Source organism: Osmia bicornis, chromosome 13 (assembly GCF_907164935.1).
Source record: "Osmia bicornis bicornis chromosome 13, iOsmBic2.1, whole genome shotgun sequence".
Classification (NCBI taxonomy): Eukaryota; Metazoa; Arthropoda; class Insecta; order Hymenoptera; family Megachilidae; genus Osmia; species Osmia bicornis.
This window is the reverse complement of record NC_060228.1, coordinates 9,290,017-9,303,642: the sequence shown is the minus strand read 5'-3', so window position 1 is coordinate 9,303,642 and position 13,626 is coordinate 9,290,017. Positions and strand designations below refer to the sequence as shown.

The 13,626-nt window shown below is 27.9% G+C and overlaps 4 protein-coding genes across 14 annotated transcripts; 2 read left to right on the top strand and 2 right to left on the bottom strand.

Moving 5' to 3' along the window:
• Positions 1-143: 143 nt before the first annotated feature.
• Positions 144-2,919, top strand: LOC114873604 (probable galactose-1-phosphate uridylyltransferase). Of its 4 annotated transcripts, none has more exons than XM_029182102.2 (7): positions 144-270; positions 1,323-1,382; positions 1,461-1,630; positions 1,717-1,922; positions 1,995-2,223; positions 2,291-2,507; positions 2,573-2,919. In XM_029182102.2, the coding sequence occupies exons 1-7, from the start codon at positions 234-236 to the stop codon at positions 2,818-2,820; spliced, it is 1,167 nt and encodes a 388-aa protein (XP_029037935.1). In that variant the 5' UTR covers positions 144-233; the 3' UTR covers positions 2,821-2,919. The 4 variants fall into 4 exon arrangements, with proteins under 4 accessions (XP_029037935.1, XP_029037934.1, XP_029037936.1 ...); XM_029182101.2 differs by lacking the exon at positions 144-270 and adding an exon at positions 315-500; XM_029182103.1 differs by lacking the exon at positions 144-270 and adding an exon at positions 680-834.
• On the bottom strand, positions 2,827-5,534 carry LOC114873603 (adenylyltransferase and sulfurtransferase MOCS3). Of its 7 annotated transcripts, none has more exons than XM_029182095.1 (6): positions 5,446-5,534; positions 4,421-4,647; positions 4,113-4,326; positions 3,737-4,035; positions 3,192-3,659; positions 2,827-3,121 (listed from the first exon to the last, which is right to left on the bottom strand). In XM_029182095.1, the coding sequence occupies exons 2-6, from the start codon at positions 4,596-4,598 to the stop codon at positions 2,970-2,972; spliced, it is 1,311 nt and encodes a 436-aa protein (XP_029037928.1). In that variant the 5' UTR covers positions 4,599-4,647; positions 5,446-5,534; the 3' UTR covers positions 2,827-2,969. The 7 variants fall into 7 exon arrangements, with proteins under 7 accessions (XP_029037928.1, XP_029037929.1, XP_029037930.1 ...); XM_029182096.1 differs by having other exon boundaries at positions 5,434-5,511; XM_029182097.2 differs by lacking the exon at positions 5,446-5,534 and adding an exon at positions 5,299-5,416.
• On the top strand, positions 4,768-8,652 carry LOC114873605 (ras-related protein Rab-39B). Of its 2 annotated transcripts, XM_029182106.2 has the most exons (4): positions 4,768-4,783; positions 5,470-5,507; positions 6,125-6,234; positions 6,307-8,652. In XM_029182106.2, coding segments are annotated over exons 1-4 (588 nt in total). In that variant the 5' UTR covers positions 4,768-4,782; the 3' UTR covers positions 6,746-8,652. The 2 variants fall into 2 exon arrangements, with proteins under 2 accessions (XP_029037939.1, XP_029037938.1); XM_029182105.2 differs by lacking the exon at positions 4,768-4,783 and having other exon boundaries at positions 5,480-5,748.
• Positions 8,653-10,186: 1,534 nt separating this feature from the next.
• LOC114873610 (actin-related protein 6-like) lies at positions 10,187-13,578 on the bottom strand. The gene is made up of 6 exons (XM_029182113.2): positions 13,144-13,578; positions 12,059-12,877; positions 11,594-11,951; positions 11,175-11,478; positions 10,765-11,064; positions 10,187-10,696 (listed from the first exon to the last, which is right to left on the bottom strand). The coding sequence occupies exons 1-5, from the start codon at positions 13,269-13,271 to the stop codon at positions 10,973-10,975; spliced, it is 1,701 nt and encodes a 566-aa protein (XP_029037946.1). The 5' UTR covers positions 13,272-13,578; the 3' UTR covers positions 10,187-10,696; positions 10,765-10,972.
• Positions 13,579-13,626: the final 48 nt, after the last annotated feature.

The following is a 13,626-nucleotide window of genomic DNA, read 5'->3' as shown; positions in this document are numbered from 1 at the left end:
CGTTAATAACGAATCATTGACACACACATACACACACAAGACTACCCGATGCAACGTTCGAACCGTACGACAGGACACGACGAGACGTAACTCAATTTACGACGAACCTAACGTAACGTTTTCGTACTCGGATGTTTCGAGCAGACGAACGCGCTCGACCACGGAGACACGGTTCAACTTATTTCAACTATCTTCGTTGTTCACCTCTCTTTCTCTTCCTCTTCTTTTCGTAAATGGCGTTTTACGCCATCTTTATTAGCTTCAACCAAGGTAGGAAGACAAAGTCGTCGGTAAAAAGAACATTCCTTTTTCATGATTTCTAGCGCTACCTGTTTTTATTACAAAACTGCAGTGACTAAAGATCTATAAAAACTGGATATCCCTTTGTTCTCGAGAGCTTTTGAATTTGTGTCACGAAAACGAACACCATTTGCTCTATCTTATCGTTAGTATAAAAATGTTGAACACTTTGCGCTGCAACAATCTAATGCGCCTTGACGGTAATAGCAAATTGCTTCGAACCATACTCACATAAATACTTTAGCGCGAAACGGCTATACACACATACATAGATATATGTATATATACTTTTGTATAGAAAAATGAGAATACATATGTATACATGCATACATACTTGCATACGGGTACTTTAACATTACACTTCATAAGCAAGGTAAACGTTATCGTAATTTATAACTACGGTTACGTGAGTATGTTGTCTATAAGAGGAACGATAAATACATCTTAAATTACTACTGATACGAGAAGTTTCTCAGTATATATAATTAAAGTAGCTAAGCGTTTAATTCAAATTTCAAATGTCTGCATCAACAGGTAAAAATACAGTAATAAACAGTATTTAAATGTAAAGTTGAAACGTAAAGAATAAACTTAATTATTTTAAATACGTATTTTTATTGATTGTGAAGTATTTTTTGAATAAGTAAATTATTGAAGCATGTGGTATCGGTCATATGACTTGCCGCAACTTTTTTTTCTTTTCCTATACGTATCATAAATTTATTGACACGTTTAACGTAATAGTTTTAAATTACTTATAGTACATTTTATTTCATTAAACTCAACAAATAGTTACTTTGTGAATTTATTAAACATCTAATTAATATTTAAGAGAAAAATTTACGTGATTATTAAAACTTGTTATAATTTAAATATATCATTCTGCTTGTAAGTAATTGTGTACGCAAATATATATATATATATACAATATATAAATACATACATATTGATCAAACAAAACATTTTGTATGTTCTGTATTTGCTGTAGAAACACATAAATATGTATTTGCCTTGGTTTCTAGATGATAAAGAAAAATCAAACAATGGCACAGGTGCTTTAAAGGAAGAATTTAATCCTACTGGTTAGAATTTTCGTTTTTGCCAAGAAATTATTTTAAATTAACATTCTATGTTCGAACTATTGGATCAATATTTTATAGAACATCAACATATTCGATATAATCCCTTAAAGGGAGAATGGGTACTAGTGTCCCCTCATCGAATGAAAAGACCATGGGGAGGACATGTAGAACCAAATATAGAAGAAGACCTCCCAGATTATGATCCTGATAACCCACTTTGCCCAGGCAATATTAGAGCTAGCGGACAGGTAGTATATTCAAACATATGTTTTTACATTTATTCTTGCAATTTTTTAATATATGTATATGCAAAATTTTGTTTTACTTTTTTCAGATTACTCCAATGTATGAAAACACATATTCATTTGTTAATGATTTTCCTGCACTATTAGAATCAGTTCCTAGTCCATCAAAGTCAGAAGATGAATTATTTCAAATGGATGCTGCCAGAGGTACTTGTAAAGTAATGTGTTTTCATCCAAAATCTAATGTTACAGTAGCACGTATGGAAGTTTCTGAAATCAAAGAAGTGATTAAAAGGTATGGTTATTATTAATTAAAATAAAATTGATTTCTTTATCTTAATGTATAATAAGGATTCTTATATTTCAGATGGATCTCTGAAATGCTTGAACTAGGAGAAAAATGGACATGGGTCCAAATTTTTGAAAATCGGGGTGCTTTAATGGGATGCAGTAATACACACCCTCATTGTCAAATTTGGGCTAGTTCTTTCTTACCAAATGAAGCTAAAATAAAAGATAGATTTCTCAGTGATTATTATAATCGTAAGAAGAAACCACTTCTTATAGATTATATGCAGAAAGAACTTCTTAAGAAGGTAAAATATGTTGGTTAAAAAGGAAATGTTTGTAAATTTAAATTGATGTTATTAATTTATATTAAAGGAACGTGTTGTATTTGAAACTCGAGATTGGGTAGTTTTAGTACCATTTTGGGCAATATGGCCATATGAAACTATGGTTCTACCAAAAAAACAAGTGTCTAGAATGCAGGATTTAACAGAATGTCAACAAGAATCATTGGCAGTTGCTATGAAAAGATTATGTACAAAATATGATAATTTATTTCAATGTTCTTTTCCTTATTCTATGGGATGGCATGGTATGTAATCAAATACTTACTATGTATACAAACTTATAAAAGATTATAATACATTTTATTGAAAGGTGCACCCACTGGCCAATATATAAGAGAAGATTTTCCTTACTGGACTTTCCATGGAATTTACTTACCTCCTTTACTGCGTTCTGCAACTATAAAGAAACATATGGTTGGGTATGAACTTCTTGCCCAAGCACAGAGAGATTTAACACCAGAACAGGCAGCAGAAAAATTGAGAAATTTATCAGATTCTCACTACAAACATCCAGAAACAAGTTTAACTAGCTTAGAAATAGAAAAATATACTGAATGAATCAACTTACTTTACATACAACAATATATTTTTCTAATTGTAAGTGTATATGTAATTCACATATACATCATTTATAAAAATCTATGTTAAATATTGAAATTATGTTCATATTAATTTTATGAATAAAAAATGATTATAATTTTATATAATCAATACACTGGAAAGGTGTGATCAATTCTTCTACTCCAAGCATGAATTCCACCAATTACATCCTTTATTGTTAAGTTACTTCTGTTAAATACTTTTTGAAGACTTCTCACAGCCTTTTGTGAATCATTTCCTCTTCTACACATAACGTATACTAAAAGAAAAAAAAGTGCTTTCTATATATTTGCAATTAATATAACAAATGTTAAGTAAATGTTACGTACAATTAGCTGCATCATATTTGTCCAATATTTCTTGTATCTTACGTTTTATTAACGATATATTTTCGTCATTATTAATTTCGTTTAATGGTATATTTATAGAATTCCTTAAGTTACAAATTTCAAATTCTTCAGGAGAACGCACATCAATCAAAACGTGAGCTTCTGTTCTCAATTTTAGTGCTCTATTATATTCTTCTACGCTTATTCTTTCCTCTTCTCTTAACAAATTTAACTTTAGATCTTTATCGTTTGCTTTAGAACCACAAAACTGCTCGTAATCGATCAGCTTTTGTAAAATCGGATGTTCACCGCAAATAATACAATTTACATTTTTAGCACGCAACTTAATATTTCGGAATTTCGTTTCCAATCCGTCAAATAATAAAAGTTGACCAGATAATACATGAGGTAAATTAAGTAGAATTTTTAGAGCTTCTAGTGCTTGTAAAACACCAATAGTACCAACAGCTGTACTTAAATAAAATGATAAATAGTTTTCTTATAAAAATAAACTATAAAATTAAACTATAAAAATAATCACAAACCTGGACCAAAAACACCACCATCGCCACAGTTTGTTACTGTTTCTGGAGGAGGAGGTGTGGGAAATATACACCTATAGCAGGGACCATAATAGTTAAATACAGATAAATGCCCTTCAAATCTTAATGCTGATGCTGAAACTAAAGGCTTCTTGGTTAAAACACATGCATCATTTAATAGATATCGTGTTGCTACATTATCGGTAGCATCCAGCACTACATCGTAACATTTTATTATTTCTAAAGCATTATTACTATCTAGTTGAACTTTATATTGTGTAACTTTAATGTTATTATTTAATCTGAAATTAACATGAGGCATTTAATTCATATATCAATTGGAAAATTTATAAACAATGCCATGTTGGTTTACGAGTACCTATTAAGTTTTTCTGCAGCTGCATCCACTTTTGGTATTCCAATATCTGTTTCTGCATATAACAGTTGTCTGTGAAGATTATTAAGCTCAATACTGTCATAATCAATTATACCAATCTGTCCAACTCCAGCAGATGCCAAATATAATGCAGCAGGACATCCAAGACCACCTGCTCCAACAATTAATATTGCACTGTTTTTTAATTTTAACTGACCTAAAATTACATAATTGAAAGTGTTATCGTATAATACATATTACAAAATATTAAATAACCAATATAGGAAATAAATGATATTAATAAGATACACCTTTAATACCAATTTCTGGTAAGAAAATTTGTCTGCTGTATCTTGATATCTCATTATTACTTAAACCGTAATCTTGGATAATTTGTTTCTCGCGCCTTAAAGCCGCTAGTTGATCTTCCTTTGCGCGCAACAGTTCACGTAACTTAATAATTTCATCAATCAACTTTTCTTCGTCCATTTTTGTTGAACAAACTTCTTGAGATATCTTATTATTCTATTTCGAAGATCTAGAAAAAAAAGTCAATTAATATTTTTTAACAGAAATCACTTATTTGGTTTAAATTATTCGAAAAATGCCTGACACTGTCCGACAGTATCTAACACGTGTTACGAAATTCAGTAAATAACAGGCTACCACTATAAGTAATGCATCAGATAAAATTTCAAAGTATACATGTTAATCTTTGACATCATCAAATTTTAAACGATTACAAAATTTGATGATGAACAAATTTGAATTTGCATTCATTAAATGTATAATTTTATACATATGTAAAAGATGAACGACACTTTTTATATTGCGTTTTAGTATGCGTAAAAATGACTAATTGAATCATCATGTAATTAACCTTTAATCATCTCAATTGTAATAGATAAGATAACATTTTTATCATTAAAAGCAGTAGAAAAAAAAGAAAACAATGCTTCTTAAAATATAATTTAGTTTCACAATGATTTTTTAATTACGTTAGTAGAAAAATCTTAATAAACTACATTTTTTTTGGTCTTTTTTTCTGGAATTCTTTAAACATTTTGTAGTTATAGAAAGATACAGATTATTTATAGATGAAACTGTAAACAAAAATTATAAATCATTCTAAGATTATTGTGTGGTGTACAAAATTATTTGAATGAATGAACACTAATCGTATAGTTACACAAGTATTAAAACAAAAATTAAAAACAAGAGTAGAGAAAGTAGAAGCGATCAGGAAGCGCTGTATACTGTATATTGTATACTATACACTGTATATATATGTAGTTTATTGTAAATTACAATACATTTTAATTACAATGATTCTTACGAAGCTGTGTGTTTATTTGCACAGTGTCGTGCGCAATAAGAGCAGTACAGTGTTGGGCAAAGGTAGGAAGCTGATGATTAATGTCACGGTCAGCAAGGTTCTCACTCTTGACAAGAGTACATAGGAAAATCATGAATTTCTAAGCGACAACGCAGGTATTGCTTGTGAAGAACTTTAATCGTAATAGACGTCAAGATGGTGGACCCAATTTTTGACTATCAGTTTCGTCTGATACTCATTGGTGACAGTACAGTCGGAAAAAGTTCTTTATTGAAATATTTCACCGATGGGAAGTTCGCAGAGGTACATATGCAGCGACTCGTTGTTTCGTCAACAACGTTGAATGAATATAAAAATTGATTTTAAAACAAACACAGTACATGTTCATGCTTCGTCCTCGATGTTATTTTTCATGACGCTAATGAATTAAATCATAATCGATATTGGGATCTTGTATGATTGAAAAATGTTATTTTGTCAATTTAGTGGTACAATTGGATCATCTCCAATTTCCTGGTCTAATAATATTCTGACTGATAGCTACTTTTCAATAGAAAAATTTAGGATATTAGAACATTACAACTCTATATTATTTAAAAATTAAATATACTTTTCTTAATTATTTATATTCATCTCATATTCAGTGTTATTGATTTCTGTTATTATTTCATTTATTTAGCTTTCAGACCCAACAGTCGGAGTGGACTTCTTTGCTCGATTAATTACAGTTAAAGATGGAACAAGAATAAAATTGCAATTATGGGATACAGCTGGCCAAGAAAGATTCAGGTATGTTAGATTGTTATTATGATAAATAAGAATTATAATTTATAATAACCACAGAGATCTGGTTTGTTTCAGGTCGATTACAAAGTCTTATTATAGAAATTCTGTTGGAGCTCTGCTTGTATATGATGTTTGCAACAGAGCCAGTTTTGAGCATATCCCACAATGGATGATGGAGGCTCGTAGGCATATTGAACCTCATCGCCCTGTATTTGCATTAGTAGGTTGTAAATTAGATTTAGTTACTAATGGTGGTAGGCGAGAAGTATCAAAAGAAGAAGCAAGAGCCTTTGCTGATCAACATGGAGTACATCACATTGAAACTAGTGCAAAGACAGGAGTTAATGTTGAAGAGGCATTTCGAACAGTTACACAGGAAGTTTACAACAGAATTCAAACTGGTGAATATAAAGTAGAAGATGGTTGGGATGGTATAAAAACTGGATTTGCTAGACCAGGTGGTTTAGATTTTAATCTAGTCGAAGCAGAACCTGCAAAAACTTCTTGTTGTTAAGTAAATATTTCACTTTCTGAAAAGATCAGCAGTTTTTTAGAATGCAGTGGTTACATTTCACAATTTAAATTTATCTTAGTTTATGTACATGATTAAATTGTACATATATGAGTCAAATTTTGTAATATTAATTTTAATTGATAGAAAGAAAGAATTATTTTCTTTTATTAAAAGTAACATTTTACTGCATTCTTATTTCACAAGAAACATTAACAATAAATTTAAAACTGTGTATAAATCTTAATTAGACGTTTTTGTACATAACTTGTATAAATAAATATGTATCATTGAAGCACATAGATATCAAATTAGGAGCGTTATCTATCTCAGCTAAAAAATACATAAACATGACGAACATTTTTTACAATATAAATTTGACCATACATAATGTTTTTTTTATGTAATTTTGTTGTACATTAACTGTTCCGTTCGAAATAACGGCTGTGCTTCTTTGTTGAAATCATGTCTCAACTGATATCAAGAAAATTTATTATAAATTTTACAAGAAGATATGTATAACTTTTCATTTTTAATACAAGATATTTATTTATAACGATTAGAAAACAACTCTAAGACAAATTTTCAAAATGTAGTTCATTGCAGATTACATGTTGTACATATTACACATAGAATGAAACGCTTATAATAATTACGAAGATTTATTATTTCTGGAACTTTAGCGGGTAGTACCTTTTTTTAATGCCACAGTTTGTGATAATACCATATACACGAGAAGCCAAATTAATATATGTCTATACTGGTATTATTCGTATTTCATTTAAAAAAAAGAAAAAACAGAATCATAAATTAATTTATGAAAACAGTATGAAGCAAACTATAATGTATGTGTTCTGATTTTAAGGAATTCACTACTGTGTACATAATACATCACATGCTTATGTGAAAAATTTCTTGTTGAAAAACTTGTTACAAAATACCATGTTAGATGGTGTACTTTAATTTATATAAGTTACTATGAACCAATTAAAAACTGTTTTATGATATGTTGTTATAAGATAAAAAGATATGTCAGTTTAAATACAAAGTAAAAAAAAAAGGTTTTATATAATCTAATGTAATATTTTTAATATTACCATTTTTTACTAGGTGGCATATTTTACACTTTTTCATATCTGTGTCTAAATAAACGGAATTTTCTGACTTTTAGAGTATAAGTTAAGAAAGTAAACATTTGCATATTTTTATGATACAAGCAAGTTAGTCAAATTACAGTCAAACAATATAACTTGCATTTTTTTCTGCAAGTAATTGAATAGAGAAGTATTTATTTACATATATATTACATGCAGTGTATACTTTCAGGCAAAAATGCAGTAAAATTTGTATTTGTATAGATAGTGACTATATAGCATAAATAGAATCAATTTGTGAAGTTTTATACTTATTAACTATGGTATAAAGCAAAAAATTCGTAGATATTTTTAAAAACTGTGAATTAATAATGTATGACCTATCACCAAATTTGTATAGTTCTATATACAAACATTTACATTTTAGTCAATAGATAATAATGAGTTAATATGTGCAGTGCTAATCATTAAAATTAATTTTTATATCTGTAAGGAATATAAATTTGTTATATTAATAGTATCTAAAATTGTAATGAGTTCCTTTGTTTCAGAATATTTCTTTGTATAATAGAATTGATTGAAATTATGAATTATAAATTTTTATTTTATATTGTTTCAATGTATAGGCATGTATGTATTTAAACATATTATATATAATACATGGAAACATATATGTATACATAATTAAAAAAATATGTACTGCTAAGAATTATTTTCTGATAAAATGTGTAATTTTGTGTATAAGTTGATCAATTTGGAATGTGCACTACACATTTATAAATAACCATGTTGGAAAATAAACAATGTATTACAAAATTGGTCTTTACTACACCAAGTTATTTTTATTTATAAGGCGTTAATAGTTACCGTTTTCTCTAGCCCAATAATCAAAATAACAGTAAGATACAGAATTTCATATTTAATACACAATAAATGTATATATACAGTATATACAATATTTTTATATTATTGTATACATAACAATTATACGGACGTTTTTAATACATTGTATTAATCAAAAACTTTAAAATAAATTTTCCAAGGGGTGTAAAAACAGTCATTTAAAAAAATACTGATTTTGATTATTTTACTGGTAATTATAGTTTTAATATCGACTCTACTAAAAAATTTTGCTTTTAAATTACTTAGATATTAATTAAATATTAGAAAATAAATTTTATCTTAAAAATATATTTGAAAAAATCAAATTATACAATTTTTATTTCTGTTTAAAGAACCAATATCAAACAAAAATTGCAATTAAGTTAATAAAAAAATTGAAAAAAAAATATATACTTGATGGTAAATACATTATTTGTAAAAATTATGCTACAAATATTTATACCATTATTATAGTTTAAACTTGTTAAATTATGTATATGTTTATATTATACAAATGTTATGTTTTACAAGCGTTTCTAATGATAATTATATTATGAATTAAAATTTATTACAATATTATAATAATTCATATGAATTTTCATTAGAAAAAAATGCGATTTATAATACAATATTTGTAACATGTTTAAATTAACTTGTACATACATTAATACCATACTTCATCTAATGTAGTATTAAAACGTACTTCATTATTTAAATACTATGTAACTTATCAATTATAGTTTGGTAATCAATAAAATTTTTACTGTACATATTAAAATATTAAATTGTTCATAAAATTAAATCTAAAGTTGACAAAGTTATAGTGGCAATTATCTTTTATTTGATAAAATTAAATCACAAAGATCTCTATTATTAGTCATTATAAATTCTTATTCTTAATAGTACTTATTATTTTGGAAGGAAAGTCTAAACAGTTCAATTGTATTTAAAGTGACTAGAAATGTTAATCTTTTTCCTTCTAACTATCATATATATTTATTATTTTGGCAAGATAACGTGATGTAAATTTATGAAATCGTAGACAATTTCTTAGAAATACTCTAGTCAGTATTTATAAGTAATACTTGTTTTCAAATAATACTTTCTAAAATGTTCCACCTGTACAGTATACTTCAAGCGATTTCATATATATGTATATATACATATATACTTTATATTTACAAAACAATTTACTATTTAAATTGTATATGTACAATGATTACCTTGTGATAGAAATAGGAAACTGCAATTTTAAAACTGTAAATGTAAGGCTTTTAACCCTTATGAAATAAGTTATAAGATAAACTTAAAATATGATAAAGGTACTAGAAACAAGTATATAGCAACAAATACTGTTTATAATTTAATTAAAGCTTTTCTCAATTAAAGTTTATTTTCTCCTAGCCAAATGTGGAAGAAAACGATTCGGAACTCTACTTATCAAACACATTCTATACATGATCATGAATAAAATTTACCAGATAGTCAAAAACCTGGGATGGACGGAATTTTTGGATTTGAATAATTTTAAATGAAAACAAGAAACATAGGTGTTAATAAAGAATTTCTATAATAACAAAATAAATATATTTTTGGTATGTTGGATAATGTAACATTAAAACTATCATTACTCAAATAAAGAAATTCCAATCACATTAGAAAATCGAGACTCTTTGAATAATTATATTTAAAAAAATCTGTACCTATAAAAAATAATAAAAATATAGAAACAGAAGAATTTTGTAGTCAAATATGGAAAGGGATGATAGTGTGAAATATTACGTGTATTAATAATACCTATATGTTTTAAAAGGGATGTAATGTTGAAAGATTAAACGTGGAGTAATAAGGCAAAATGAAATGAAGAGCTTAATACGTGTAAGTATAGCAACGTATATCTATCCGAGATTCATTGCATACGCGGTGGGAGAATTCACACCTTCCGCTCCCTTGTTTAGAAAATGGGCCCCAGAAGTGTCTGTAACATAGTAAATATTTAAACAGTATTAATACAAAATAATATTAAACAAACCTTTAAATACCAACCAATATTTATTTTGATCCAAGCACTTTATCTTGGAATGTATTTTTAATCATCTATCTTACATTCTGCATTTAATTTAAAGGCAATTCATGAAAAGATTTGCTTCATGATGGTTTATCCTTTAATGCTGCAATATTTTTACACATGCATGGTTTTGCATTTATACAATAAGTGAGGTATCAGTATTGTGTCAAATCAGTTATTATAATTTTACTGCTTCAATGATTCACATCCAAATAAAATATATTCTTCTCTTGATAGCCAAAATGGATTACCCTCTACATATTCAGGTGGTGTTTTGTCTAGTATAATAATTAACAAAAAAGTTATACACATCATTTTATATAAAAACGTATTGTTATCTTTAGTTGATAATTAAAATACATTTTTTAAGTGAAAATTATATACTCACCAGGATGTACAGTTAAAGGCACATATGTGGAACCCATGGCAACATTCCAACTATGAGTGCCAGGGCAACTTTTTACTTCTAAAATTTTGCTATGTTCAGGCAATAATTCCCGTAAATCTTTAGTTAATCTTAATTCAAAACCTGAAAGGTGTGTGTTGCCCCCCGTTAGTAATATATGCGAGAGGCAATCGTGCAGTATTTCTTCTGATAAACCAAATGTTACATCTTTTATCACTTGTGGTAAACCAAGATTGATATACATCATTTCAGGAGCAATATATAATTCAGAACCTAAGGAAACTCTCTGGAAAACGTTCAATTCAATATTTTCTTTTAAACATTTCTTCAATTTTTCTTTCACATTTGACATGAAATTTTATTAAAAACCTTCGTGTTCAATCAATATAAAATTTACTTACCAAAAATCGTTCGTTGCCAGCATAACTACGTACTGTAATACATTCCCTTGTTTTTTGACCTACACGTTTTTCTTCATTTTTAATATTGTAGCTTAGCCTACATCTTTCTTTGATGGACAATGTATCCAAATATGATATAGGAATATGATAACATTCTTTTAGGTACCAATGCATGGCTTGCTTTAAATGATAAGCTACATGCCACCCGCCCACAGGTAATAATCTCCAGCGTTGTGGTATAACACGTCCGCCAATTACAACAGCTACTGTTGTACTAAGAGCTCCGCTATCAACAACTACACAAGTTTCCACATCCAGCATTGCACATGCTGCTAGAGGCTTTGGGACTAAACATACTCTACAAAATTAGATTAGAGATAAAAATAAAATTTAATTAACAATACAGCAACTTGTGAATTATACTTTTATAATTTTTTATTGTTTTGTATGATTCTTTTAACTTACCTTGATACTTTAACTTCTTGGAACAAATAATGCAACAATTCTTTTCTGAGTGCTGGATGCATAGCTAATGGTTCACAGAACATAAGTACTGCATTGGGTTTTCTTAAAGTAGATGTTAATCTCATCTGATGAAATAAATGACCAACAAATGTTTTAAGAACAGAAAATGTTCCATCGCTTAATAATGCTTCTGCTGGACTAACAAGATCAACATTTGGAATTCCAAGTACTTCAACAGTATCTGTGCAATATCCATTTATAAGTTTTTCATAAATTGGATTTGGTCTTGCATAACATGTTGGATCATTTTGATGTGTAATTAATCTTTTTTTCTCCCTGTACAATTTAACAGAATTACAAAATACACAAAATGGACCACTCGGTCTTGGAATCTTAGCAGTTGCCAGTTCAGATAATTTCAGCAGTTTGAATTTCTTAGCTAATGATTTTCCATCACCCTTTGGTCGTGCACTACTGCTTGGAACATTTTGTGTTTGCTCCAAATATGTTTCATTATTGTATTTAGGTACACCAAACATTGATAAATGCCTTCTTAATTCAAAATGTGGCGTAATGACCCATGTGTATTTATTTCCAATTTCAATTACTACTTTTGCACTAGAACCTTCAACACAATTTCTTTGACACGTGTAACCACTACAATGACGACATTTTGGAAAATGAAAATTTTCCCCTGATGTAATTACCATATGTAATCTATAACACATTGCTTTAAAACTAACACTAAGCAGTTGCAGACATTTCATGTCTGGAAATTTAAAATGTACTTTTGAAATCAATTGTAGCCACTTCATTTTCCTACAAAAAAAAGCAAAGAAAATTTATTTAACAACAGTTTTCCAAATACATATGTTTAATTTAAATAGTAATATACAGATTTCAAAGAAACAAATTGATATAAATGATGTTATTTTTGTATAACAATTTTAGAAGTTACATATAGTTTTAGATATATTCTATTTCATTTTTTATTGAAAACTTGTAATGAAATTAATTTATATTTATTAGTAGTTAAATTATTGAAGTTCAATATAACTTTGACATAAACTTAACCTCGAACTTACCACAGGTAATCAGTATCAGAAGTTTTCCTTAAATATTTACATGTTCTACCGAAAGCAATAATATCAGGTACATCACAATATAATAAAATTTTTATCCAAATTTCTTCAGGGAAGATCGAAGGATCCATAATTATTAATAAAAATGATACAAAAGGTATAATTAACAGTTACTAATACAAGATTGCAGACACTCCCCAGAAACAGTGAATACGTAGTCAAGTTCAAGGTTACAATGGTGAAAATATTGAATCAATATGTTATCAACGGGTGGTACTTCAATAAGGATTATTATACTATATGTACTTATTATATAATTGACAATTCTCTTTGGTGAAAGTAAATATTTCGTAATATAGTTAACAAAAATATAATCAATATTCTATGATTACCCACGATTACTGCTTGTACCTTCTTTCAATTAAATATTTAAATATATGTATATTTATCTGAAAAATATCATGGTCATAAAGAAATATATTGCGT

Excerpts from the sequence above, each read along its gene's own strand:
- LOC114873604 (XM_029182101.2), top strand. The coding sequence starts at position 458 with ATGTTGAACACTTTGCGCTGCAACAATCTAATGCGCCTTGACG. Across the intron at positions 1,383-1,460 it reads GGAAGAATTTAATCCTACTG|AACATCAACATATTCGATAT; the intron begins GTTAGAATTTTC and ends AATATTTTATAG. Across the intron at positions 1,923-1,994 it reads ATCAAAGAAGTGATTAAAAG|ATGGATCTCTGAAATGCTTG; the intron begins GTATGGTTATTA and ends CTTATATTTCAG.
- LOC114873603 (XM_029182095.1), bottom strand. The coding sequence starts at position 4,598 with ATGGACGAAGAAAAGTTGATTGATGAAATTATTAAGTTACGTGAACTG. Across the intron at positions 3,660-3,736 it reads TGGTGGTGTTTTTGGTCCAG|CTGTTGGTACTATTGGTGTT; the intron begins GTTTGTGATTAT and ends ATTTAAGTACAG. Across the intron at positions 3,122-3,191 it reads CAAATATGATGCAGCTAATT|TATACGTTATGTGTAGAAGA; the intron begins GTACGTAACATT and ends TTTTTCTTTTAG.
- LOC114873605 (XM_029182105.2), top strand. The coding sequence starts at position 5,641 with ATGGTGGACCCAATTTTTGACTATCAGTTTCGTCTGATACTCATTGGT. Across the intron at positions 5,749-6,124 it reads CCGATGGGAAGTTCGCAGAG|CTTTCAGACCCAACAGTCGG; the intron begins GTACATATGCAG and ends TCATTTATTTAG. Across the intron at positions 6,235-6,306 it reads GCTGGCCAAGAAAGATTCAG|GTCGATTACAAAGTCTTATT; the intron begins GTATGTTAGATT and ends GGTTTGTTTCAG.
- LOC114873610 (XM_029182113.2), bottom strand. The coding sequence starts at position 13,271 with ATGGATCCTTCGATCTTCCCTGAAGAAATTTGGATAAAAATTTTATTA. Across the intron at positions 12,878-13,143 it reads TCTGATACTGATTACCTGTG|GAAAATGAAGTGGCTACAAT; the intron begins GTAAGTTCGAGG and ends TTTTTTTTGTAG. Across the intron at positions 11,065-11,174 it reads GCCTTTAACTGTACATCCTG|ACAAAACACCACCTGAATAT; the intron begins GTGAGTATATAA and ends TTATTATACTAG.